This window comes from Daldinia loculata (assembly GCF_022478755.1).
Source record: "Daldinia loculata strain CBS 113971 unplaced genomic scaffold F4817scaffold_3, whole genome shotgun sequence".
Lineage (NCBI taxonomy): Eukaryota > Fungi > Ascomycota > Sordariomycetes > Xylariales > Hypoxylaceae > Daldinia > Daldinia loculata.
Genome location: NW_026054857.1, coordinates 642,131 through 668,092, shown reverse-complemented (window position 1 = coordinate 668,092; position 25,962 = coordinate 642,131). Strand labels below are relative to the sequence as shown.

Here is a 25,962-nt window from a genome sequence, read left to right as displayed (position 1 = left end):
GATTACAACCTAACTAGTAAAGACCAACACCGCTAATAAGCAAGAAATATGTAATAGTTGAAGTATTCGCAGCTCGGAGTACGCAAATCTCCAATATCAATTAATACCTAATGACGCAATAACGATCGTAAATAAACATTATGATGTTATCCAAGAGTGGCTTGCTTTCCAGAAAGGTAAAAGAAACGACACGGTAGAAGACAATCCCGGGCTTCCTTTAGGATCCAGAAACAGACACGGCAGGATCAATAACCAGTTTTACAATCGTGGATAGACAGGTCTTATTAATAGCATGAGACATATGGACTGCTAGATCTGGAACTCAATACTGTTTCAGGGATCAAGATCCGGGATACAGATATCCTTGTGTTACATAGATCTCTAGCAAAATACTCACGATATAACATCCGGAAACAAATGATCTGTTAGGTTGATACTAGGCAAAAAGTCTACTCTTATTGATTCTTATTAAGGATGTGTACAATTCGAGGAAGATACGGGAGCGGGAGTTGCATATATTTTAAAAAAACGCTCTTCTCTTTCGTTACGCTATACTTGACTATCTAAGGTAACTTGATATTATGTTCTCTCCGATGCCAACGATTCATGAACCAGACAAGAGATTCGGTCATTTATATAACTGATAAGTTTCACAGTAACTAGACTTGATAACATACGTAATTATAGTATTTCCCATCTAATCTTGGTATACTTATTACCTAGAAGTTATTTACCAACAGCTTATTACCAATTGACTACCTATCCAGGTAGTTATAAGTTAAGGGAAACCCCAATCGAGCCAACATAAATCTCAAAACTATCTTAAATACAATAGTCTTATTATAGGCGTAATAACTACCACTATAGTATTCGAAATGTTGGTAATCTTAGGGTTCTCACAAGTAAAGAAAACACCAACGTCAGGGTAGACGGTTATCTGCATAGCCAAGAAATCGCAGTAATACATCACTCACGGCTCCGATACTAGTTACCTATGAACATAACTTTACGATATATCACCAATCAACACACTACATTCAATGTCTTATCTCATCAAGCACACAACCCTTGTCTCACTCGGTTTAGCACAGTTTAATTCAGTTCCATCCCGGAGCGAAGCACCCTCCCTCCCATCCATCCCATAGTCTGGACATCGCCGTTTACAATACCACCTAACTAAACTACATAACTACCTACAAACCTAGATATGTAGCCTAAACCCTCAAAGGCGACCCAGATCTCTCTACCTCAGGTAAAAGAACGACAAGACCCGCCAAAACAATAAAGAACGCCGATGGATGTGCCCCAAGTGTGTATGCCACTACAGCCCAAGAAAGACAAGACAAGACAAGACAGGCAATTTTAAGCGTTGGGTACGTACGTATTACAACTTCCCTACAGGCACGTAATGCTAGACAGACTACGCGAAAGTCATCGAGATTTCCTTCTCCTTACCAAAGTCGTCGTCGTCGTCGGCCCAGGGATCTGCCAACGCTATATTTGGCGTCGTCTGCGCCGTCTTGATCTCTGGCCGTGAGAATGAATAGTTTTTCGCGGGCGGGGATGGCGCAATATCGCGGTGTTCTGTGAACGCCGTGTCGAAAGTCATTTCGATTTCTTCCTCCGGCGGCGGCATGCCAAAGCCGAGAGCCCGGGAGGGAGGTAGTGTTGGTGTGCGTTCTTGAGACACCCTGTACTCAAAGGGCGGGCTGTTGTAAATACCCTCGTAGCTCTTTGTCCCGCGGAGGGTATCTCTTGGGCTGTTCGTTGACGAAGACGGCGAGAAATCGAGCTTCATCGGTGGTAAAGTAGACTTCAACTCTTTAACCTGTATCTCATCGTCCTTCGCGAGTTCCGCCCTGATCGCATCGACATCGAATAAGACGCCATGATTATTACCTTCCTTATTGTCCGTTTTAGATGCGTCTAACCCCTTGTTACTATCCTCATAAACTTCCCATTCTTGTCGAGAAGTCCTCTTCTTGCGGCCGAAAATACCCCAGCCACCCTTTTTGGAGGACCCTTCCTTTTCCAATTCTTTACGAGCCTCCTCGATCTCGTTGATCAGCTCCCGCTGTCGCTCTCTGTGCCGCTCCGGATCCGGATCCTCAATCTCGCCAAACTCATCGCTTTCAACGAGCCAACCACATTCTCTTAGGAGCCTAGGCATCGCTGTTCGATACTCCATATGACCGACGACAAACTCGGTACAGTCGAAGTTTTCTATACCGGGTACCCCGTCTACGGAGGCTAGGCCTGCTATTCGGCGGATGCCACCGTTCGTCAGGCGGAAGAGGTAGCCCAGGATCCAATCGGTTGTGTTGTACCCATTCACAAATCTGCCGGCGACAACGGTACGAGCCTTGATAAATTCTTCCTTCTTCACAACGATGGGCGAGCCAAAAATATACACATTCTGAACTAGACCGTAGGCGCCTTTTCGGGCAAGCTCCAAGAGACAGGCGAAGATGACGCGGGAGCCGAGAGAGTAACCGACCAACGTAATAGGTCGAGTACCCAAATTCCTGTCAATCAGGGAGTCCGCAAGGATAAGTCCACTAGCCCACGCACGGTCTAGGGAAACGGCCCAAGGATTATCAATCAAATATGTCAACTTTGATAGAACCACTGGCAACTGTAGGGCAGCCATTAAACCAATTAAGATAGTGCTTCCAAGCACTTGTTGCAGCCCTTGAGTTAGGGCCTGTACATGTTAACCTGTGCTCTCTATTTGTATTAACAGGAATCTCTTACCTCTGTTGCTAGGATATTAATAGTGTCACCCATGCTAGTCAACATTTCAGGCTCCCACAAAATTGAGTAGATGTCGCCCATTACTGGGTCAACAGTACTAAAAGGTAGACGGACATCATCGATCTTGCTAGTCATCCACCCGGAGATGGTTACAATAAGATTAACGCGCTTGTTGTTGTGCAGTGGCCGATATTCAAACGTCTTCACGGCCCCTGTCCGTCGGTTTGCGGCCTTGCCACCCATAAAACTTCCAGAGGCCGCGGCGCCAGAGGTGATAATGGCAGCTCCTCCTGCCCCTGCCAAAAAAGAGCTCGTGCCACCAACTCCGATAGTCGTGAAACCAGCAGCAAGACCGGCGCCGATAAGAGGTGCTAGAAGTCCAGCGGAGAGACCGATGACTAGACCACCTCCAACGGTGGCTAAGCCCATCATGACGTATCGCCTCTTGAGGGCGAGCTTCCTCCTATTTTCAAGATGCTCTCCTTCGTTCCAATTTTCCTTTTCGGCCTGCTGTTGCATTTCCAAAGCATCAGTGACGCGCTTCTCAAATCTGCAGATATCTATCCAAGGGACGTCCATGTCTTTGCCGACTCTTTCGAGTAGCACTCGGGACCGAGCATCGTAAATTGAATCGGCAATCAGCACGAGGAAGAGATCACAGAGGACAGTCCACCGCAAATCGATATCAATCTTATCAGTGCTCGGCAACTGTGAAGGTGTCCTCACTTCTGGCATTTCGTCACCCTCGTGACTTTCGTAAGGTGGAGGTGGCTCTGCAACTACTTCTCCCGAGGGAGATGTAGAAATGGATGACCGCGTGCTTTTCGACGACGTCTTCGGGGTCGACGGTGTCTTCTCAGCCATTGGATTCTTGACTCTTGAGTTCTGCATGAGAGCCGGTGTGAGGTCGTTAGGCATTACTCCATGCTCGGCTAACTGCTCTATCATCACTTGTTCGGCAGGACTTATTTCCATATGTGCATATAGCCGAACCATAATCTTTTGAGACCACATTCTCATTGCTTCGGCCGCCACCTGGACTTCCTTCTTGATCTTCTTCAATCGTTCAACGCTCTCGGCCTCCTTGACCATCTCAGAGAGTTCTAGACGAGTAACTCCAACGTAGGCTATCCTCTGTCCCTCTGTTAATAGATCCTTAGTAGCCTGCAGCTGAGAGACGGCATCTCGCTGCTCTTCGTCCATCTCCGTCATGCTTGTACTCTTGGCGTCTTTAAAGAGGTATCTTGTGTTGTCGTCCATACTCGTTTCCGACTCCGCATCCTCGTCGTCCAATACTCTTGTATACCCTTTACCGGCCCCGCCAAGACCCCCATAGCCATAATGATCATCCTCTTCAGGATTGTGTTCTTTAGCTACAAGCTTGTTATCATCGTCGTAAATATCGTATGGTGCATATGCTGGCATTGCCTGCCAGCCTTCGTCGTCGTCAGCTTTCTTCTCTTCATGATGTCCAGTCAATTGCTGGTGAGAGAATTCGGAAACGTCATGGTTCGTGCTCGCTAAGCTGACGTCTCGACTATGGTCGATGCGTGGGACTGTTTTGGCCTCATCCGCGTGCTTATCAGCCTCGATCTGCTTGAACGTCGGCCCCGAAATTGCTTGCACTTCTTTGCTTGATGTATTTCTGCGCTTGGAGTTTTGTGACAGGTCTAGATTCTCGTAGGAATCCGGACCGTCCTTTGGCTCTTCTTTTAATATACTCGTTTCCTTAAATTCGGTTTGCGTAGGTACAGGCGTTTTGGCTTCGTCGATATCTTTTGACTCGGCCTGGGGTGCAGGCTCTGGTGTTGGGGTAGAGGGCGCATCTTGGAAGTCGTCGTTATCACTATTATCAGTAGAGACGCCGTCTACTTTAGTGACCTTTTTAGGGGGTTTCAAGGTATTATCTGTTGCTTCCTTTGTAATCCCCTTTGCTGTTTCTGTGCTGGTTGTATTATTTGGGGTTTCTGATGAGGGTTCTACCTCTTTCGTGGCAATCTCTTTCGTGGTAACGTTAGAGCTGCTCCCCGTCTCACCAATTGGTCGGCTTTTGGTCCCATCTTGCTCCGTCTCTTTGGGGCTTACATATTTCCTAATAGGTAGGCCAAAATCATCAAATTCCTGGGCTCCTCCTACGGGCGCCATGGGACCGTCTTTTGCGCATGTATTTTATCGGTGTAGGTATATCTTTTGCGGTGCTCCTATCTTATCCGTTCGGTTGGAGCTCTGCTAGTTTACCAACGTGATATGGTTGCAGTAGAATTTACATTCCCCACGGTAATAAGGCGGAGAGTGGTTCAAAAGAAGTCGTCAGAATTGCAAATCGATAGGATCTCCGAACTTTGATTCAAACCCTTGTAAGTCAAAGCTCGGAAGCGATAGTTCTCGACCACGCGCTAATAACTTGAAAGTAAAGTGCTCAACTTGGACGAGGTGTTATGCGAGAACCGTTACGGTAAACTTAGCTTATGCAATTAGTGCTTACAAGTTATGGAACAATTGAAAATTTAATATAACATCCAGACTACATAATGGATTGGAATGCGCGGATAGTTCTTAGGTAGCTGCTGTAGGTCCAAAGTCAACAATTTTAGCCCCATGCACCACATTACATCCATGCTTACATGGAAATGGAATGCGCGGATACCCGAGTTAGGCTAGCTTAGTAACTAGAAAGGACCTGGTTTGGTGTCACACGAGGCTGAGCATGGCCTAACTTACGTGTAAACCCCGTAAAAACCCCCACTATCGGTTCAGGACGGAACATGCATGAGACCCGTCGAGATGCAGTTAAAGATTATTATTCAAGGTACCTCATGCTGCTTATGCTATGTACATAGGATAGGCCTTGAATATCAAATTTCAAGAATTTAATTTTCTTAAATCGGGCAGTCAACGTGATAATTGCCCATCTATGATTCTATGATGTCCGAATGCTATTTCATATGCGAAAGCAAACTTAAAATTGTGGTATCAAACGCCAGTAAAATACACAATATAGAGAGAGTGCAATAGCCTCATAATTGCACGCTGAGAAACCACCCGCTATATGCTAGGTCTGTTTGGATGGATGACTTCCAGCTCTCAATCTTCTGCCTCTACTACATGCGCCTCACCATTGCCGGACACAGTGGTTGTCTCATCGTTCGTAGAAATACCTTTACTCTTGTGCTTTCGTATACGCTTCCGCTTCGGTGCTTCTGTCTGATCTGCCTCTGTTATGACTGCTTCCTCGGGCTTTGACTCTTTCGAATGTTGGTTATCTGAGTTTCCGGTAGGCTTCGATTTCTTCTTCTTGACGGCTAAGGGATTAGGTTCCTTATGACCCGGAGCCTTCTTTTTCTTCTTTCCGGATTTGTCCGCCTCTGCTGGTCTTGGTCCAGCTTGTTTCACATCTTCCTCTTGATCACTATCGTCCTCTCTCTTCCTTTTGCTAGCAGGTGTCTTGAGCTCCGCCCTGAACTTGCTCTTTTCGTCTTTAGATCTTATCTTCACGCTGACTGTTGCCATTGGCTCCATAATCATAACGGATCTCCTAATGAATATCATCGGCGTCCCTGCTACTTGTCGTAGCTTTGCCCTGACAGTATCATCATTGATGGCGCAAACGTAGCGGTGCTTGTTCACTCCATTGTTTTTCGGATCGACAACAGATTGTAGGCATTCAAGTGTGCTTAGTGGCTCTGGGTAATCGTCCGGATGGTGACCGCATCGTCGTCGCTCGAAATGATTCTTTGCTTGTTCTATGGCTGCTTCCACACCAGGTTCTGATTTCCGTCCATAAAGATGTCGCATTGAACATTGAGTAATCACTACCCGATGCTAGTCAGTAGAGAAATAAAACGAAGTGATATGGATATAAGAACATACTAGGTTTGACTTCGCCGTGTAGAGTGTCTTCTAACCGGCGCATCACATCCATCTTGCATTTGTTTGCTTCTGCAATAAAGTCGGCGTCTACAATGACTTGATACGGTACTCGAAACCCGAAGCTCATGGAGAATTGCTCCATGAGCTTCCGATATTGCTTCGATCTTTTGGCTCGAGGCATTTTGCTTAATTAAGGGAAAGTGAGTTCGGTGTATGAGATCGTGAACATCTCGATTTCAAAATTATTGGACTCGAATTCTGCATTGCAGATAAAGATAATGATAAGGCTTTTAACATTCTTATCGCCAACTTAAAAATGTGGGTAACATCTACAGCTACAGAATGTGAAGATGCCCCGCTATAAAGATATTAATTTAGGTACCTAGGTACAAAATGTCCTAAGCTTCCAACCACTGACCTGCTAATAGACCACCACCAACGCCGTCTTGATACCGCAAACCCAACCTCATCTAGTGTAAATCGTCTATAATCCCATGTCTAATCGTCCAGGTGACAACCAGACCAAATAATGTCGATACTACCCCGGTGTTTTGTATAGCTGGATATAGTCAGAGTTAACCCCAACGGCAGTAGTACAACAGATGTAGTATGTCCTATCAATGGATGTATTAGTTATATTATATATTAGGCGTGTCATGATGCCGTGTTCCGCTGACACAATGCTGCTACAACGCTAATATCGTCAGGTTTTCCTGTGCGTGTCAGCATGTATAATCTAGTAAAGATGGTTGACACTCATGCTACACTCACCTCCTGCACTGGCTAGCCCTTCCTCGATGGCGTGTTCCATGAAGGGACTTTCTGCAAATGGGTCTAATGCAATTTCTTTTGCAGCATTAACAAGTTCTTGGGCGACGAATGTCATGCCACCACCTGCGCCGTCTTTACGGGGGCCGCTAGCTTGGCCCCCTTCTCCTGCCTCCCAACGCTTGACGCTCTGGGATACATTTTCGACAATTTCATGTGACCAGAGATTGTCAATAACGCCGTCCGTCATAGCTAATACGACGTCGCCTTCAATAATCTCCACCACATCTACAACGGCGTTGTTGTTTGGAGTGTCTGGACTATTTGTTCCGAGCTGTCTCGGGCAGTCGAACCAATGCCACTGCTCTGTCGATTTGTATACCATTTCCCGACTTTTCGGCCGTACTACCATGACCTGTGAATCGCCAAGATTTGTTACATATAAGAGTGGTGATACAGACGATGCTGAGTTACTGCTGTCAGCCTTGTAGAAGAGCTGAGCCCCGGCCGCCGTGGTGGTTCCTAAACAATCATTGGGTCCCGAAGTGGCTTCGATTGTCCGCTCATATGCCTGCTGCAGATAATGCATAGGGTCTGGGCGGTATGATTGGTCGGGGGATCGCGGCTTTGCGATATCTTCTTCCATTGCCGCCACCCAGAAGTGTAATATTAACCTCGACCATAAGCTGTAACCATTGTTAATTGCGGACTGCCATTTATAAGGCTTATACGACCGTGGGACAAGTACCCTGCATGGCCTCTCGGCCGAGCTGACCAGGCGCCAACCCCATCGTTGGCGCAAATGAAATGGTCACTAGCATAAACTGCATCGTCGCCGTTTGTCCATCCGCGGATGACCTCGCCATCCACGAAGGCTCGCTTATCACGACTCTGGTGGTGAGTACTAAGAGGGTCCGAAAATGAGCCCGACGGAGGGGAGAGAAACGGTGGGGGAAAGGGTCTCGGAGCGCGTTTCGCGAATAGCGCAAACCCGGTCTCGAAGCGAAAAGGTAAGTTTAATTCGGAGTCGGGAAGAGGCGTCGTGATGCTACCGGATGTTTCGGGAGTTGTGGAAGAATGGCGTTTACCACCCGCAGTATGTTGGGGATGCCATCGTGTTAATCGGATAGAAGACAATGTCCGTCGCGTTGGACCAGGATAAGAGGCCAACAAAAAAGAGGGAGCCAACCTTCTCATGCCCACGAACGAGGTCTAGCTTTAGACCTTGAGGGCGCTTGGGTTGGCAGCCAAAAGTGTGATTTGATTGATAGATACCACGTATAAACACGCGCTATTCTATTAAACGTCGACGACGTCTTGATAAGAAAGTTTAGCTTTGCTTATCGCAAAGTGCCATCCTTGGTTAACCGTTACATATAATTAACTTTAGAGTTACTTTTTTGCGCGAGAATTTAATAGGTCTACGTAGGTAATAAAATCCGAGAGTTTGTGACCCGGTATATCGCGCCGTTACTTTTATTAGGATTACGATGACATCATTTTCGGTTACGCGAAAGATGAACTTATTGCATTCATTTGCTTACTATCAAATATCGGGATTACTTATAAATGTAACCCTTGGATCGAGTCGCCGTCTTAAGATGACTTGAGGCGCATATATATTAAATATTTAAAATATCTGATAGAATAAATGGAGTATTGAATAAGTCCAAACTGATATTTCGCATCCGCGTAATACATCCGTATAATATGCTCATTTGCTACAAGCCTGGCTTTGCAATTATGGTCTTGGCAGATGGAGGGGTAGAAACTGCAGATCTGTTCAATAAAACTAATAGATTAAGTACGATGAAAGTAGCGATCATAGTTTGATCGTTTACTCGGTCCTGACAAGAGTTTCTGATTTATTACAGTGAAGAGCAATAGTGTAAAGTGCTTGAGGCGGTGATTTGGAATGAAAATGTTAGATTAACTTGAAAGAAATTCAATCTCTTTTGCGGACTTATTCCAGTTTAAGAGATATTTAATTTAATAGCTCGTCAGCTTTGGTGGTTTCTAACCACAACTTTAATTCAACATTTAGGTACTTACATATTTATCTTCTATCAGCATTAGACGTTTGTTTTGCTTCTAGACCTTTGGAGTTCTTGCACTAGAGTTTAGTTCTGCTTCTAACAAATGCACCAGCCAGTAACTATGACGTAGAAATTTGTTTTAACTAATGGAAATTAGTGTACCTGTCAGATAGTCTTGCTGTTGTACTACTTGCTTATCACTATTCCTTTCATGCATCCATCTCGCAAGCCGTTGACTCATCATACCTATTTGAAATATCCTACTTCATTAAAGGAAAGGATCGAGAAGGGTCACTCAAAAAAACGCGCGTCAGTGGCTTATGTACGTGAGGCCGCTCGCCTACCAGTAAACGAATGAATACGAATAAATACCTGGGCGTGGAAGTGGACGATGCTGTGCCCACCACTTTATGCCGGGGAAATGGACGTCTAGACAAACTAGATCTCGGCGGTCGAAATAAAGGCCGATAGAACTTGGGGTCCCTGTGATCTGTCACTAGGGTGTCTGGGTTGTGGGATGCAAAGCAGCTGGCTGTACGCGGTATTTTGGCGGCGCAGTACGATTTCGACAGCATAGCTTGAACCTGCTCAAAACTTCCCTGTCAAATGAAACGACGAACTTCTTCGGAGGCATAGTCCGTATATTGTACGTCCGCAGAGTGAGAGTCATATACCTACTCGCATGTCGGAATTTCACCTTCTAGAGCAAAGGCTGAGCGTCTCGACTGGATGAACGGATAGAAGGCTGGTAGGTAACTAAGCGCTTGCTGTGTCAGCTGCTGTACCCAAGGCACGTTTCGTGACTGGCTCTGTCTTGCAAAGTCGAGCCGCTGCGATTACAACTTAGGCGCGTGCGGATCCTAAATAGGCCAAGGCTATGGATTTTCTCCTGCTTTTACACATGCCACGTCAGGTCCACCAAGACACATATATCCCATCCTTGGGTTGGGGTGACTGAGCTTTGGATCCGAAAAATAAGGAAAATATAGAGGCTGGTCATACGCATCCACATATGGAAGTATCCGTCTCACCCGACGCCCCTTTCTATCCAATCGTTTTCGTCGGTAAGGACCATGGTAGCGTGGTTCCTTTAATACCCGCTTACTACTTGTTGAAGACTCTGGCTATCGGCACAAAGCCATGTATGCTATGATGGAATTCAAGGATGCCTCTTATGATCTTAGTGATCTTAGGCTCTAAATTAGGTTGATCTTCCTAGACCTACAGTAGGACCCGGCATTCATATCAAAAACAGGGGCGTCAGGTCGGCTAATCGTCAGCAATTGTTGTTAGCAAAGCTGCTTGCTGCAAACTGGAGGATTGATCTACACATCCATGTCTAGCGTATATACATGCCTACATACATGTATGTACAATACACCATAGTACGACCCCAAGGGACGTATTTACGTATGTATGCATATACGCTGACGCCTTGCAAGCTGCAACCAAGACTGCTACTCATGTGTATGTATGTTATAATAGTCTATGGTAGCTTCGCAGTAGCTGGTAGGCTAAGCTATATTTGTAGCCACTAGAACATGACACGGTATCTCCGAACTAGAGCGAGAGTACCCATTAATATGAAGTTACTATTACCAGTTGCCAGCTATTGTTAACGAGCACGCTATCGTCTTTTCGGACTGACGTATGCCCCTGCTCCGTCATCCTTTTTGTCATCAGCCTTTTTTTTCTCCTTCCATGCTAACATACCACCTTGTTATTGTGTGTGTAGATAGATACGAACCTACCTAATGTAGCCTGTTTCTTTCCTTCAGAAGTAAACTCGCCCGATCCATCTACATATTCGTTTGCATCTTGTCGTGTAAAACAACCTTTAATCAGGAAAAGTTCTGTTGCCGTTCATCAAATTCCGAAGACCAAAAGATCGAAAGACGAACGCTTAGCTCCAAATATAGGATCTAGACGAGCGCGCATATCGACTCTTGCTAGGATAAAATTATATCAAACTGTCCGGCGCTTCCGTACTTCGGAAACGTCTCGGTAGACAGCGGCTGGCAACTTATACTAACCCTTAGGCTGATTTAATAAAGCTTCATAATTACACTTGAGCTTGAATTTGCTTTTTTCTTCACTGAACAAGATAGAGCTTATCTGGAGAAGCATCACATGAAAGGCAAGACCGGGCCGCCCTGATCTTTGTTACAGGATAACCACTCGTACATCATATACGGGGATCCGAGCCTGTACCCTTCCCTCGCATTCCACAAATTCGTATCGCGTGGAGACACTTAAGAACCCGAGCTACAAAACCAGCGTTCCCGCCCACCTATTACGAGACGGTTTGGAATTCGACTATTTTTTGGGTTTTTGGTCATTTGCATCTTCGACTATAATCTAGATTTATTTTTCCCTTACAGCTTTTCGATCTACGTGCGACAAACCGTGATACATACCATTTTAAGTACCTTGAATATCTTCCTAATACCGATAAACCGACTCGGCACTAAATCGACATTATCCTCCGACTCGTCCCTTTGTGGGCCACCCTTGTCCTTCATCTCCAGGTAGTCGAAAGAGAGAACAAACGTTTAAGCCAACTCATCTGATGGAATAGGATTTTGTTTGGATATTCCATTTGCTTTGGAGCTGCTGGGTTTGCTTAGCTGGAGATTAAGATGGCTCGGAATCGTGGTTAGTATTTTCTTTTTTTTCTTCATCATAACTTCCGTCTTCCTTTTCTTGTCTTTTGATCAGAATCAGATATTACCTCTCAAATCCTCCAAGTTGCATTGTGAGGCAACATCCCTCCATCCATCATACATCATACCTTGCACAAGCATATCTATGTTAAACATACCTACACGTACACCATGTATGACGCCTATTCCCACACCCTCATACATACATCCGACAAGTCGTCGAGATATTAGTTGGTGGGAATATATCGAGTGTCAATCGAGCGTCAATTGTCGCATTCCATGCCATGACAAAGAAAACACCCTACTCCCTGGACCCGGCTATTGCACACCGAAAGTTGGTGCCGTATTCCCGGGTCTCCATCTAACATAGGTTGTCATACTATGTACAATAATTATCCACTCATCCACTCATTATCCTTACATACAGCTACATGCAAGTTGATGCGTGGTTGCTGTGAATGCGATCAAGCTTTAAACGTTCTACGATTTAAAGTTTGACAGTTGCGCACACGCTATTCTTATATTATTATATTATATTATATTCTATTATATTCAATTCACTTAACTTTACATCCCCGCCATACGCATACATCATTTTTTTTATTGTCCCACTATTTCCCTTTTCCTCTTCACAATTCATGCATTAAACCCATTAAACCCGTTTATGCAAGTCCCTTTAATGCTAACTAGTCCCTTCTAAACTTTAAGTGCTCTCGTTTATGTCCCAGTTCTCCGGCTCTCACCATTTCCAGCACAACGGTGACCCGAAAAACGTACATAGCGCCTCTCCCACACCTTTGTCGTCACCTCCGAACGACCAGGCCCCCACATCCAACGGCAAGCTGAATTCGGCCCCTACCACTAAAAGCCATCATATCATCAACGTTGGTAGTTTTCGCACACGAACTCGAGCTCGCGCTGTTTCGACGCCTATTCCAGCATCTCCCGCCCGGGTTGACCATGATAGCTCCCCAATAGATATAACTCCCATATCAAGTGAGACGCATCGCAGAACTACAAGTCGAACTTCCTCTAGGCCGTTGTCTATGGTGCAAACCTACCAACCGCCCCTCATGGATGTTAACGAAGATACGATTCCCGAACTCCAGCCTATCTTTACTTTCCTCAATAGTCATGCGAATAAACTATACCAAGAGGGTTATTTCCTAAAACTTGACGATCAGAATACTCGTGAGTTCGCATTATGACCAATTGAACCCTTCAGGACCAGGACCCTAACAGCTTTCAGACGGGAAACCGAACCCCGATCGCACCTGGACCGAATGCTTTGCACAGTTGGTGGGAACCGTATTATCCTTGTGGGATGCGGCTGAATTGGATGCTGCGGGGGAAGATGGGGAGGTTCTGCCAAAGTTCCTAAACTTGACGGATGCTTCTATTAAGATGGTATGAACACTGGCTGATCGAAAAGAAACATACAGGACCATACTTTTTTAAGACAGGATTGTGAGCTAACACATACCTAGATCGAGTCCCTACCTACAAGGTCGAATGATGAGCAGCCGTTGCAAAATATTCTCAGTATATCGACAGCGGGACGGAACCGTTATCTTTTGCACTTCAACTCTCGACATTCCCTCATACAATGGACTGCTGGTATCCGACTTGCCATGTTCGAGCATTCGACTCTCCAAGAAGCCTATACGGGTGCGTTGATTGCGGGCAAGGGCAAGACGTTGAATAATATCGGTGTCATTATGGAAAGATCACGTACGCCAATGGACCAATGGGTCAGAGTCCGATTTGGAGCTGGCGTTCCGTGGAGACGCTGCTGGTGTGTTATTTCACCGCCGGACGAGAAGGAATTTATAAAAGCTCAGAAAGAGCATAAGAAAAAGTCCCCATATGATCGACATACTCCACTACTCAAGGGAGATATAAAATTTTATGACAGCAGGAAGGAGGGGAAGAAGCACAAGAAAATGCTACCCATAGCAACCATCAGCGACGCCTATTCGGCGTATGCCCTATATCCCCAAGCCAAGTCACTAATTGATGCTTCGACACTGGTCAAGATTGAGGGAAATATCACTATTCACTCGGACCCGCCTACTGAGAGCGAAGGTTTCGTGTTTATTATGCCTGAAGTGCATCCGGCGGTCAGCGGCTTCGAGATGATGCTCAGATTTTTATTTCCTACCTGGGACACCTTCGGCCTCTATGGCCGCCCAGGGAGATTGGTTGCAAGTGTCCTCGATTCGAGGTCCCTTATGTTCGCCATGCCGAAGCACAAGCGCTATGGCTACTTAGAATTAATGGATGTGTCAGGACTAATCTTAACTGAAGGTAGTTCAAGCTGGAACGAACGGGAATGGAGGAAGAAGCTCAAGGAGCTAACCGGCATCCGCATGAATAGCGCCGAGGATGGGGCAAGCTCGAGTTCCAGTTCGGGACAGACCAACGGCAATAGCAAGCGCCTTAGTTTTGGCCCCGCTGCTGGGGGCTCCTCGAAGCCTCGTGTTGGTTTTGCTGACGAAGCACCGGCTCCCGTTCGTACATCTCGATCTATGTCGCTCGGTAGTCAACCTCCCCCCAAAAATGATCCGGCCCCTCCTATTCCCGACGCCTCTGCAGTGATTGGAGATAAGTCCGGCCATGCCCGTAATGCGTCAGACTCCAATATCCCTGGCGCTATGCCTCCTCAGCCGCCCTCTCACCAGGATAGCTCATATGCGTCGAGCCCAGCCTCATCCATGAGGGGCCCTAATGCAGGACGTGCGTTCATAAATGATTTAGCAGCGACTCCGGAGCGTATAAGTTCCGACGAAGATCGAACAGACCCTCCGATCCGCGATTTCGAAGGAATCCGGAGGATGCCAACCCCGGAGCCGGTGTCCCAACCCCCTAGTTTCTCCCACGCGCCTGGCCATGTTCCTACGACCCGTCCTTACCATTCACCCGAGATGCGTCGCGCTAATAGCCGATTATCCATGACTACCCTCGCGCAGCTTGCAACAGCTGGCGGGGTCCCTGTAGGCGAGGACCCACGAGACAATGAAAGGAGCAACGAGGAGCGCCGTGGACCACCTTCGCGGGGACCCGACCAACGTGGTCAACAACTTCCGGTACATGATCACGTCAACAACGCTGGGATATCTGCTAATGCCGGATCTCGTGAAGTTTTAAGGGAAAACCAGCCACAGTCTCCTGGTCCTGGGCTACCACCGCCTCAAATGGACCCCTCCGGAATGAGATCGAGATCGCCGCTAAACCAAACTATGAGTCCTCCACCCCCTGGCCCACGAGGTCCCAGCCCAGGTCCCAACCCAGGTCCCAGTAACCGGCCAAAAACACCTACCTCTCGACCCGGTACTGCGTCTGGTAATCGACCACCACAACCTGGATATGGCCCGCCGCCAGGTAACATGACTCCAGGTCAACGAGGACCACCTTATGGTATGGCCCCTCCCGGAAGAGGCCGCGGCCGTCCCCCACCGAATATGACTCCAGGGCGAGGCCGACCAAACTACCCACAGGAGAACATGTACCGCGGCTATCCACCGCAAGGCCCACCAGGCCCTGGCGGCCCTGATAGACCAAGATCTCCAGCTAACCGCCAGCCTTTGCCACCGCTAAACACTTCTCCCCCTATTTACAGAAAACCACTCCCAACTCGTAGCGACAGTCTACAACACCGACATATTCGCGACGATGTAACACCACAGTCCCCATCCACGAGCAGCGGAAGTCTGACGGGCAATCGCATCGATGCGGCTGGACTAGGCCAGGTCCGTCCTCTTAATACGACACCTCGGGCCCCTCCAAATTTTGGCGTACATCGCGTTGATACTAGCAAAAGCCAATCGAGTAGCCGTTATGATGATTCGGCATCTACCGATAGCCCCGACTACGCCAGTTCTCGCCCTTCGACGGATACGGCAACCTCCAGTGACCGGGAGCGCCCACGAGCAGGTGTCCTTCGAACAATTGGAAACGCAGATGATTCTCCAACACAAGCTCGTGGCGCGAATCTAGATATTCCGGACATAGATTTTGGTCCGACTTTGAATTATGGAACAGCACCTGTCGCGAAGACACCAACACCTACCAACCCGCAGCCGAGGTCATTCTCGCCCGGACCTCGCTCTAATTCGCCGGCTCACGTACCTCCACGTAGATCACCCGGAGCTGAGATGGGACATAACCGTCAAGAGTCAGAGGATACATTGCGACGTAGCATGATCTGGCAACCTGCAACTCCTGGGTCTGGTCCCGCGGGACCTGCCCTGTCACCCGAAGAGTTCGTCCAGCAACGAGCGGTTGCTGCTGCAGTTACGCCGCAATATGTACACCAGAGGCATTCATCGGGGATGAGTCTTGGGGGTTTGAGAACGGGTACGCCAACGCCTCCATTGAACCGTAGTCAAGGCTCGGATTATATTGGTACACACTCTCGAAATAATTCGCAAGATCTATTGCAGCGTCCAAGCTCTCGGGGGCCAAACGAGCTACTCCAACGCCCCGGGTCCAGAGGTGCCGGTGCTGTTCTCGGCGGACAAGGGGTCAGCGACTCTCATCTGTCAGCTCGGGAGCAAGAACATGTGGCGCGTGTGACAGGTTCTCCTTTAATTACCATGGCAGGTAATAAGAATGCACCACAAACCAGTGGAGGTCTAGTAGGTGCAATTGAGGCAAGAGAGCGAGAAAAACAACAAATGAAACAGGGTTGGAGTAGCCAGGCTGCACAATACGCAATTAATCAGCGTCAACAACAAGCTTTTCAGCAGTATCAACAACGTACACCATCGCCCAGTATGCCACCGCCTGCTGGAATGTACTCTAATATGGGTCGCGGTAATGTACCTCAGACTCCTAGCTACGGTAGCTATGGAGGTCCAAGTCCAATGTCTTACGAGCAAGAAGGCGGCTGGTCGTCGCCTGGGCCGGGGTTTAGGTCTCCACCCCCTGGGAACTTCGATCCTCGCGTAAACCAACAGGGCATGCAACCATACGCCCCATTCTCAGCACAGAGTCCACCGCCTGGCGGACGAGGACAAAATCCTCCTTACCACGGACACGCATTTTAACCGACATATGACATAACATTAAAACGCACCGGATAGCATTATTGGACGCGTTCACTAATTCCTTGGCTCGAAGTTTCTTTACGTCGAAATATTTACAAGAATGAATGTTCTTGAACGCGCAAGCGAGTACTCATCAGTATTTTTTTTTCCTTTTACTCAATCGGGTTGGCAATTGACGAGTCACATGGTAGAAAGGCATAGCATAGTCCCCGGTGCTCATTTGTTATTATGTAAATATTTTGGTCCTTTTGAACTCTTGTCTTATCTCCAAGAGGAGGTTATTGCATCTTCAGCATCAAATGGATTACTGAAGTTATCGGAGCGTGGTTATTCTTAGTGTATATGAATGATAGTTTACGGTACACTCTGTTACCAGCTGATTGTTTGACTTGATTGTGAATTCACTTTGATTCCTTACTCTTTTGTATTATCGCATTTCAAACTCTTGACAACTTGAAGGTCGACTTATTACTTCACTCGTAGGACCTATTACAACGCTCGTAAACGCTAACTATATACAAGCGCGTAGGTTCGAGATATACCAACACCATTTTCCAACAAATACCCTTAACCACGTCCCGGACTATATCCGATTCGGCCACTCGGGCAAGCTTTGTCTAACCGCCGTAAACAGTAGAGTTTCAAGTTTCAACTCTATTGGTACTATAAGCTGTTTGTAGGCCTTTCCCCCGTTCAATTTCTGCCATGACGAAAGTATGGTGGATCAAACTTTCTCGTTGACTGTTTTGGAAGTCATGAAGGAGTCTGGGAACGACTCTAGTGGTTTTTTTTTTTTTTTTTTACAAGTGGTCGAATACGATTATACGATTATACGATTTGTAGTTCTTCAGATTTGTATAGAGTGAAAATTCCGGATAGGAGCCTCTGTGCTAGATGGGTCCTTTATGTATATTCAAGCTACTTTTCTATCTGCTGAGGTCTCCGTTATCAATGATGCATGCGATGTATAGAATGTAATATAAAAACGCCAATCAACCAGCATATGTAGCAATGGATGAGACATGTGGAATAATAAGGGTTCAATCATTTAGCTTCGCAGGGCTGACGCTATACAGGTATGGTGGACGGTTAGGACATTTGTGCCAAAATCGAAAAAGTCGGTGGCACTATGTCTAATACGGTAATAGTAACGCTAGGGGTACAGTATAAACTCGACTATCTGCCCTGTGTACACAATTTACAAAGTAATACATACATTTTTTTCAACTTATACTATAATAACGTAACGAATATTTATTTAAGTCTTTTTTAAAAAACAATACTATTTCAATTAAAAAATAACAAAAATTACGGCTCCAGTTGCATGTAATTCAAACTAGAATTGGTAAAGATATTAAAAAGCTATGTAATTATATATATGTAGCTATACAGGCCTTATTATCCGGGCCATCCTCATTAAAGGATTCCATTATCAATTCAATCTTTAATTGCCTTATACACACAACACATTCAAATAACTTTTCGAATATAACAATTCAAACGTTATAATTGGTATCATTTTATAGCCTTAATTGATGCGAAAATAATGGACCAAACTGCATGTTAATGCGATGTGTATTAAGTATTATATTGCTATTAAAGTATCTGGAATCTGTTTGGAATAACTTCATCAAAGATGCTTTTAAAGGGTATCACGTGCTTGCCTCTCCAGACAAGCGCTATTTGATTCTACTATAACATAACAGCCAAAAGGCCGATTCAAATGCAACTTAAATCATTGTTTTCGCATCAATTAAAGCTATAAAATGATACCAATTATAACGTTTAGATTGTTGTCTTTGAAAAGTTATTTGAATATGTTGTGTGTATAAAGTAATTGAAGATTTAAATTGACAATCAAATCTTTTAATCTGATTGGCCGAATTATGCTTATCTAATATAAAATAATGAAAAAAATATATATTTTACTTTGTATATACCCCGCATAGTATACTGTGCACCTGCTATATTACCCTTTTTGGAAAGCCCCGACCCATTTTCTTGATTTTGGCACAAATGTCCTAACCGTCCACCATAACAGGCATGACCCCAGCTCTGCCCCACATAGCTCCGAAGCTTATCGCAGCTGCCGGCCAAACCTATTGAAGGAGAGGGGCAGTTGCCTGACGCATCATGTCGCATTGCCAACATTGAAACCTTTAGACTCATTCCACGTGCTTTCCAACATTTCAGCCTTGCTCATGCTTCTCGGTTCACGGGTTACTTTGTAATCTTAAACTTCTTACCTTGGGTTCAAAAAGGACTGCTCTTGCTCTTATTTTACTAATTTCTTTTGCATCTGCCGAACTTGCTCGTATACCTTTATTTCAGGTAGATACCTCACACACTTGCTACTTAGTATTCGTGGATGTGTTGACGTTTAGACTGGGTCTCCTTATCCACTGCTCCGGTTCAACCTCGTGACCCCTACCCATACCATTCATATACTCTCGACCATCTGATCCATTTCAAAAATCGAGTTCCTCCTTCGATTCAGTTATCCGCCTCTGGTATCCTCGATACTCTATCGGCCAAATGCCTAGGAGGACGCTGCGCATTCTCTGCTTCGGCAACTCCCTGACGTCTGGGTTCCCGGTGGGCAAGCCGTACGCGGAGAAACTTACTGAGAAGCTCGAGGAGGCGCTTCTAGGTCACGGCTATGGCGAGATTCAGTATGAGGTCGAAGGCGTGCCGGGCGACTTGGTGACGCGGGGCTCGTTTCTCGATCGAATGCGGGATTCATGTGAGTACTTCTACTTAAGGTCGTTTTCTACGAAATACATTCCCTGCTCATTTCGATATCTCATATGAATCACTATATTCATTTGAAATCTGTCCCCCCCCCCAAATAATAAAAACAAGTCAACCGACTAGCCAACTTAAACTGACTTATTCTATTAGGGAAAAAGAGATCGGAATTTTATGATTGGACTATTGTATTAGGTGGAACGAAGTAGGTTACCTTCCTTTAGCTCACTTCTTTTCAAATTACCTATGTATCCATCTCCATATATATCCCTTAAAAGGGAAATAATCTCAGCCATTCAAGTACCCGCCTGGAGCTCCTAAGCTAACTTTAGCTTTTACCCGTACGTAGCGACCTTGGTTGGGGATGTGCGGTTGAGGATATCGTCGCTGGCTTGAAGCGAACCTGGGATATACCACTCCTGAAGGGTAGCAAGGTACTCGCCTTGACGATACCAGACACCAGAGCCCGATATAAGGACGTTAAGGAACGACGCGATGAAGTAAACAACGCCATTAAGGAATACAGGAAGCCAAACTTGTAAGTGATACTGCTTTCCTCTAATATCTTATATGAGAAGCGATACCTCTGCACCCCTATCATCGGGGAAGGGGCTTCCACCGGTTCCTAAACCGACGTAAGATATTATATATATTAACATTGCATGTTATAGCTTCTATTTTGACTTACACGATGTCATACCATACCACAACATGGAGCCCTCAGATAGACCTAAGTACTGGCAGATGGACGGCGTGCACCTGACAGAAGCCGGCTACAACCTGATGGGAGAGAAGATCGCCGCAGAACTTATCAAGCTCATAAGACTTGCGGAAGCTCAAGACACGGATATTAGCAGCATCGCAATGGATGCGCGGCAGAAGCAAGCCATCGAGGACATGATATACGAGGAAGAAAGAGGGAACCCGAGACTACTTAGCCAAGGCTACATCGTCGTGCGGAAGACAGATCTAGACTAGATTAATAGATTAAGGAGCTTTATCTTCGTTTAATTCATCCGTCTTAACACTCTATTTCGTGGGGAGGGATTATTCTTGTTAGAACCCCCCTGTACCATTTACAACGTGTCTGTCCTTGACGCCGTATCTATGCATTTAGTCATTATCCGGCAACGCCATACTCGTAAACCTAAGAATTCCCTACAATGCTTCGTTTCCCTTTTCTTTTCCCCTCTGCTTGCGATTTGGTCTACCCTTTATACTTCTATTATACTACTAGATTCGCCGCGACGAATTCGGGGAACTCGCGTTGCAGCGCGTTCGTCACGTTTTCGACCTCTTCGGCTAGGCTCTGAACGTTGGCATCCCATCGGCGCATCTCCTTTCCCACGGTTACTTCAGCGCGGCCGCTACCCTTCTCGCCTGAAGCTTCGCCACGCTCAAACCAGATTATTCTTTCTATCTGGTCGATTCGGCCCACGAGGCGGCCCTGCTCGATCATCTTGGCGGTTGTGTCCTCGGCACGGTCGGCACCTAGTCCTAGCAGCTCGCCTAGCGCGTCGAAGCCGATATTGCTGTATAGTCGCGAGACACCTAGCAGGTTGTGTTCTACAACGGCACGGGCCAGCACTGTCGACCCGTCTGCCGTGGTTGCTAACTGGTGAGGCGCAAGGCCTTCGGCGAACTTCTGCACCTCGCTCGCTGCTAGGAGTCGGTCGAAGAACATCTTCTCCAGCATGCCAAATTCAGGTAGATTCGGCGAGCGCTCGTCCTTGAATAGCCGTCCGAGAGCGCGGCTGCGCAAGGGACCTGCGGGGGCTAGGATGGCGCATTTCACAGCCATGCTAAGAGTGTGCAGACGCTCGTCCTCGGAAATGGCGGGTGATAGGCTTATCTCGTGGTAGGCCTGGCTGGCGGATAGGAACTCGCGCTTGGCATCCTGGATGCGGGCCTGAGAAAGGCGGAAATGTAGGTTGAGAGTCGGATCGGTGACCTGGTAGATGACGTTCTTGAGCTTGTTGAGGTAGGTCTCGGCGGCGGTGGTGTCGTCGACTTCGAGGTAGTTGCGCACGATGCGGACCCATACGCGAACGCGGTCTTCGGGCGACACCCGGCGCTGGGAACTGTCGAGGGGGATCTCGGAGAGCGCGCGGGCGGCTGCTACGTTATCTTCGTTGGTCTCGTAGCCGTCGGCGGCGAGCTCGAGTAGGGCCGCGACTTGGTCGGCGAAGGTACCCGACGTAGTTGCCGATGTCGCAGTAGAGACCGATGCGGAAGCCTGGCCGCTAGCGGCGGACAGGGTCTCGAGAGCGTGGTTGGCGATGTCGACCCATAGGTCTGCGTTGTTGAATTTTCGCGCGGCGGCGATGAATGAGTTGAGGAGGGAGCGCTGGGCTACGACGCCGAGTTGCGAGGAGATCTGGCTGCTGGTGATGGCTTCTATGGTGGCCTTGAAGTCGTTTGATGCGGTCTGCGGTGTCGATATGGATTGGAAGTTGGTGAGGAGGCTTTCGAAGGCTGTTGCTGGGTCTGGAGACGACTGCACCTGGGCTAGTGCCTCGGTGACTTTTGGGCTTGCCATGGTCGGTTTGGTTATTTCTTCGGGGGTTTTTTCTGTTTAGTTCATAAGATTAAGGTTGTTTGGTCTGTGGAAATGTGGAAATGTGAAAATGTGAAAATGGGGAGGGTATCACGTCGAGTAGGAAATTAAGATGAGGATGGAAGTCGAAGGTGAAGTTGTGATTGTAAGCTGGAAGGTGGGGCTTGTAGTTGTTAGGTACGTAGTTGTTAGTTGGTACCTAGGTCTCTGCTGCTTGCTGGTGAACGTGGGGAAGCTTGGGCGGTTGTTGGTGGGGTATAGCAGCCTGGAGGAGATATATTCTATAGCGTTTTGTTGCATAAAGCATTTATCATCATAACGGTATACAGTGATTCGCTCTTCTAAGGAATGTCTTAACATCAGTTCAATGTTCTCATCTTTCTATATTTCGCGTTGCACTGCATATTATGATATGTTTATTTCATCGTTAGAGACGGACATCTTTTAACGCTTTGTCTAAGAAATATGTGCACTACTGGTAATTTCTATGTAGCTTTACAAGAGGTTGCTAGTTGTTATAGCATTGCCTGTTTCTTTGTATTCAATACAGGTAGGTAAATATCATACAAGTGGTAAATTGTCCAACTATCGAGATAGAATTCTATGTAAGTCGTAGTGTTAAGGATGAAGCTAGGGTTGAGAAATTGTATTGCGAGGACGTCCGAAGTTGAGGCTCTTTTTACTTATACAAGCATAAGCACCTGAAATGCCAATCTACTCTAATCTCGTATTTCGTCGTGTCTACTTCTATGATAAATTATGTCCCGAAAACTTAATCCTAAGGAGATCGATTGGAACGGTATCAATTGGATTTCATACTGAAAAGACGCTATTTTCGGTGTGATCAGACCCCGGCTTACATGGAGCTCTCTACGATCTGCGTAACAGGGTATTAGATACGTTAATGACGAAACTACAGAGTTTAGAAAACTACTCTTACCGTATAGGCAATTTTCGGCTTGCCATATAGAACCAAGTCCTTAGATACCTAGGTAGTAGGTTGGCAGGGCACTTTACCGCATATGAGGTAGTTAACTATAGCAAGTCAAAGTATAGTTCCACTATTGTGGCTGCGTATTGTGCACATGAGCTACTGCATGCTAACTATTCATCTGATGCATTAGCAACCTCGCGTGCAAAGAAACTTGAATCGTCATTGGCTTAGAGTCCTAGTTGGAGGATTCAATCATTTTGAATATCGTATCTTCGTCTTGCTCGATGTGTATTTCAGTATCTTAGGCTCTCCCGCTGTCGTTCGAAAAACAGTCATTTATATAGTTAGGGGTACCAATCTAACCAACAAACCGAATTCAAGAACGCCTCGACTAGTTCTATCCGTTACCTAGCTGATAAGAGGATAATGACTGGATATGATATTAGATTTCATTCCACCACGGCCCTGTAATTGGATGTGAAGGATAGAGCTTGGCTTGCAGCACGGTCGATCTTGGTACGCAAACGAGTTGTAAATGGATCCGTCATACTTTGACTACGTAAAATATTTATCTCGGGACCGACCAGATCTAAGACCATTATCCGGGTTTCTTACAGGTCCTTGCCAACAGCCAGATGTCGAGGAAGTCGAATGCCATGTCGCGAGCCTGGAGTTTCGTAACGATGGAACCACACGCTACTCCAGGATAGGCACCGACGAGCTGAACGATACAGCATCAAGATTCATCGCAAAAGATACGTCCTCAAGTTGCGTCGGACTTTGTCTTCTTGTAGAGGACATCGGTCCTAGTGTTATGGAGACACTGGGTGGAATTCTGGATGTCGACCCTTATTTCTTCTGTGGGCATATTGAGAGGAGATTCGTAGACATTGAGAAAGACCCGCCATCATCTCTCATGACGTCTATTCCGTCTCGTATCGGCTCTCAGAACTTCGCGAACTTTCACTACCAACGACCAATCGATTTAGGAGAACTGGATGCGTACCCTAGTATCCCACACGATCTCCGTCTTCGCGGCAGTTCTACGCGACCTCGCCGGGCTCTCCCAGAGCTCTTTGGAAGATATGTTGGACTTATTCGCTCATGCTTTTCTATATTATATAAGAAACTTGACGGTGATCGATGGGTTTGTATGTGGTTAAGCCTACCTTACCTATATGCTAAATTCCTTAAGCTTCTTTCTCAACTTCTAGATATATTTCTCTAGCATCGCGTCTTATTCGGCAATAGCTAATATTGACTAGGTCTAATGTTGATGGACTCTATATCAACTGATGTTATAGGCTGTCTCTCGACGAAGGATAACGCGCAAGAAGCCAGCTTCAGAACACGCCAAGTCCCGTATCGGAATAGGAGAGGCAGCATCAGCGGGATGCCAAAATTCTCAGAATTCCGCAAAACGCCAGGTTTCAGGGATGTGCGGCCTATTTCTATGATGGACGAAGTCGCAAGGTTATTAGAGGATTGCGCAAGCGCGTCGACGAGGTCACCGTCAACTTACAACCTGTTCTTCTTATCAACAGGTCCCATTAAACTAATTATCGACGAGTGGCTGACATATTCGCTCATTATGAGCCGGTATATTAAAGTGTATGAATATTCGACACAGAGCGTGCAAGATCGCCTAAGCAATTTCGAAAGCGAGGACGTTGTTGATTTGTATCGGTGGCGGCGAAGGAGCCAGCACAGCTTACACAAGCTTCAGGTTTTAAAGTGGTTCGTTGAATCATCGCTGAACCCTTCTAAGAGGCATCATGACAATTCCCTTCCTGTCGAAGACGGGGATGCTCTAACACGGGATATCGACTACATCATAGCCCAAATCGAGCAGAATGGGAATGCGCTTGAAGCGATGATACCTATCATGGCGTCTATCATTCAACTTCTGGACTCGCGTAGATCAGTTGTTGAAGCGATATATGTCAAACGATTAACATACATCGCGATCGTATTCCTTCCGCTTTCATTCGTCGCAACTCTCTTCAGCATGAGTGATAGTTTCTCGATCGCTGGTACTGGAGTCTGGATATATGTGGCAACTGCTGTGCCTCTTTTATTGCTGGTATTGGTAGTCTCCGGCTTGCCTACTCAGGCGGCTTTGCGAAAGGCGAAATCACTTTGGCGGGGCGGTGCGAGGTTTACTAGATCATATTAAAATCAGGTCGTATTTAACCATTATAATATAATTGTTCTATATATTAGGTAGTTTATACACCATAATTTGATGAATTGGATAGTCGTTTAAGTAGAAAGAATTTGCTAAGTCTGAAGCAGAAAACTGAAGTTTGGCTGAGGAATAATCCTAATGCTAAGACAAGGGCTATGCTTTCGGTGTGCGATATCATGTATATTGAGACTGGATTCCCTTCGAAAGAGGCAAGCTGCTAGACTCGAGCAGAGGAGCTTAGAAAGCGGATGTCTAACGGAGGCGGGAACTAGGAATTGTATTGGAATTATATTCCCAAGTATATCAACACGTTTTCGTCTATGAGAAAGGAACTGAATCTCACCCTTGTTCTTATAGCTCCTCGTGCTTTAATATAGTTGCGTTCTTACTTTTTAC

General features: G+C 46.4%; 7 protein-coding genes across 7 annotated transcripts; 3 read left to right on the top strand and 4 right to left on the bottom strand.

The window, feature by feature from the left end:
* Positions 1-836: 836 nt before the first annotated feature.
* F4817DRAFT_324816 (DUF726-domain-containing protein) lies at positions 837-5,328 on the bottom strand. The gene is made up of 2 exons (XM_049301685.1): positions 2,755-5,328; positions 837-2,704 (listed from the first exon to the last, which is right to left on the bottom strand). The coding sequence occupies exons 1-2, from the start codon at positions 4,897-4,899 to the stop codon at positions 1,421-1,423; spliced, it is 3,429 nt and encodes a 1,142-aa protein (XP_049163260.1). The 5' UTR covers positions 4,900-5,328; the 3' UTR covers positions 837-1,420.
* A 211-nt stretch (positions 5,329-5,539) lies between these two features.
* On the bottom strand, positions 5,540-6,896 carry F4817DRAFT_133986 (uncharacterized protein). Its single transcript, XM_049297778.1, has 2 exons — positions 6,625-6,896; positions 5,540-6,566 (listed from the first exon to the last, which is right to left on the bottom strand). Exons 1-2 carry the CDS (start codon positions 6,803-6,805, stop codon positions 5,839-5,841), a joined length of 909 nt encoding a protein of 302 aa, XP_049163259.1. The 5' UTR covers positions 6,806-6,896; the 3' UTR covers positions 5,540-5,838.
* Position 6,897: 1 nt separating this feature from the next.
* Positions 6,898-8,672, bottom strand: F4817DRAFT_133985 (phosphatase 2C-like domain-containing protein). Its single transcript, XM_049297777.1, has 3 exons — positions 8,141-8,672; positions 7,396-8,078; positions 6,898-7,337 (listed from the first exon to the last, which is right to left on the bottom strand). The coding sequence occupies exons 1-3, from the start codon at positions 8,587-8,589 to the stop codon at positions 7,279-7,281; spliced, it is 1,191 nt and encodes a 396-aa protein (XP_049163258.1). The 5' UTR covers positions 8,590-8,672; the 3' UTR covers positions 6,898-7,278.
* Positions 8,673-12,810: 4,138 nt separating this feature from the next.
* F4817DRAFT_356023 (uncharacterized protein) lies at positions 12,811-17,139 on the top strand (the record flags this gene model as incomplete). Its single annotated transcript, XM_049305737.1, has 7 exons — positions 12,811-13,282; positions 13,341-13,498; positions 13,579-16,371; positions 16,408-16,447; positions 16,481-16,614; positions 16,645-16,906; positions 16,946-17,139. 7 exons carry the CDS (start codon positions 12,811-12,813, stop codon positions 17,137-17,139), a joined length of 4,053 nt encoding a protein of 1,350 aa, XP_049163257.1.
* Positions 17,140-19,549: 2,410 nt separating this feature from the next.
* F4817DRAFT_133876 (SGNH hydrolase) lies at positions 19,550-20,989 on the top strand. The gene is made up of 4 exons (XM_049297776.1): positions 19,550-19,882; positions 20,041-20,092; positions 20,237-20,425; positions 20,559-20,989. The coding sequence occupies exons 1-4, from the start codon at positions 19,675-19,677 to the stop codon at positions 20,863-20,865; spliced, it is 756 nt and encodes a 251-aa protein (XP_049163256.1). The 5' UTR covers positions 19,550-19,674; the 3' UTR covers positions 20,866-20,989.
* On the bottom strand, positions 20,874-22,659 carry F4817DRAFT_324803 (uncharacterized protein). Its single transcript, XM_049301684.1, has one exon. It carries the CDS (start codon positions 22,424-22,426, stop codon positions 21,113-21,115), a length of 1,314 nt encoding a protein of 437 aa, XP_049163255.1. The 5' UTR covers positions 22,427-22,659; the 3' UTR covers positions 20,874-21,112.
* A 922-nt stretch (positions 22,660-23,581) lies between these two features.
* F4817DRAFT_324802 (uncharacterized protein) lies at positions 23,582-25,628 on the top strand. Its single transcript, XM_049301683.1, has 2 exons — positions 23,582-24,529; positions 24,644-25,628. Exons 1-2 carry the CDS (start codon positions 23,914-23,916, stop codon positions 25,552-25,554), a joined length of 1,527 nt encoding a protein of 508 aa, XP_049163254.1. The 5' UTR covers positions 23,582-23,913; the 3' UTR covers positions 25,555-25,628.
* Positions 25,629-25,962: the final 334 nt, after the last annotated feature.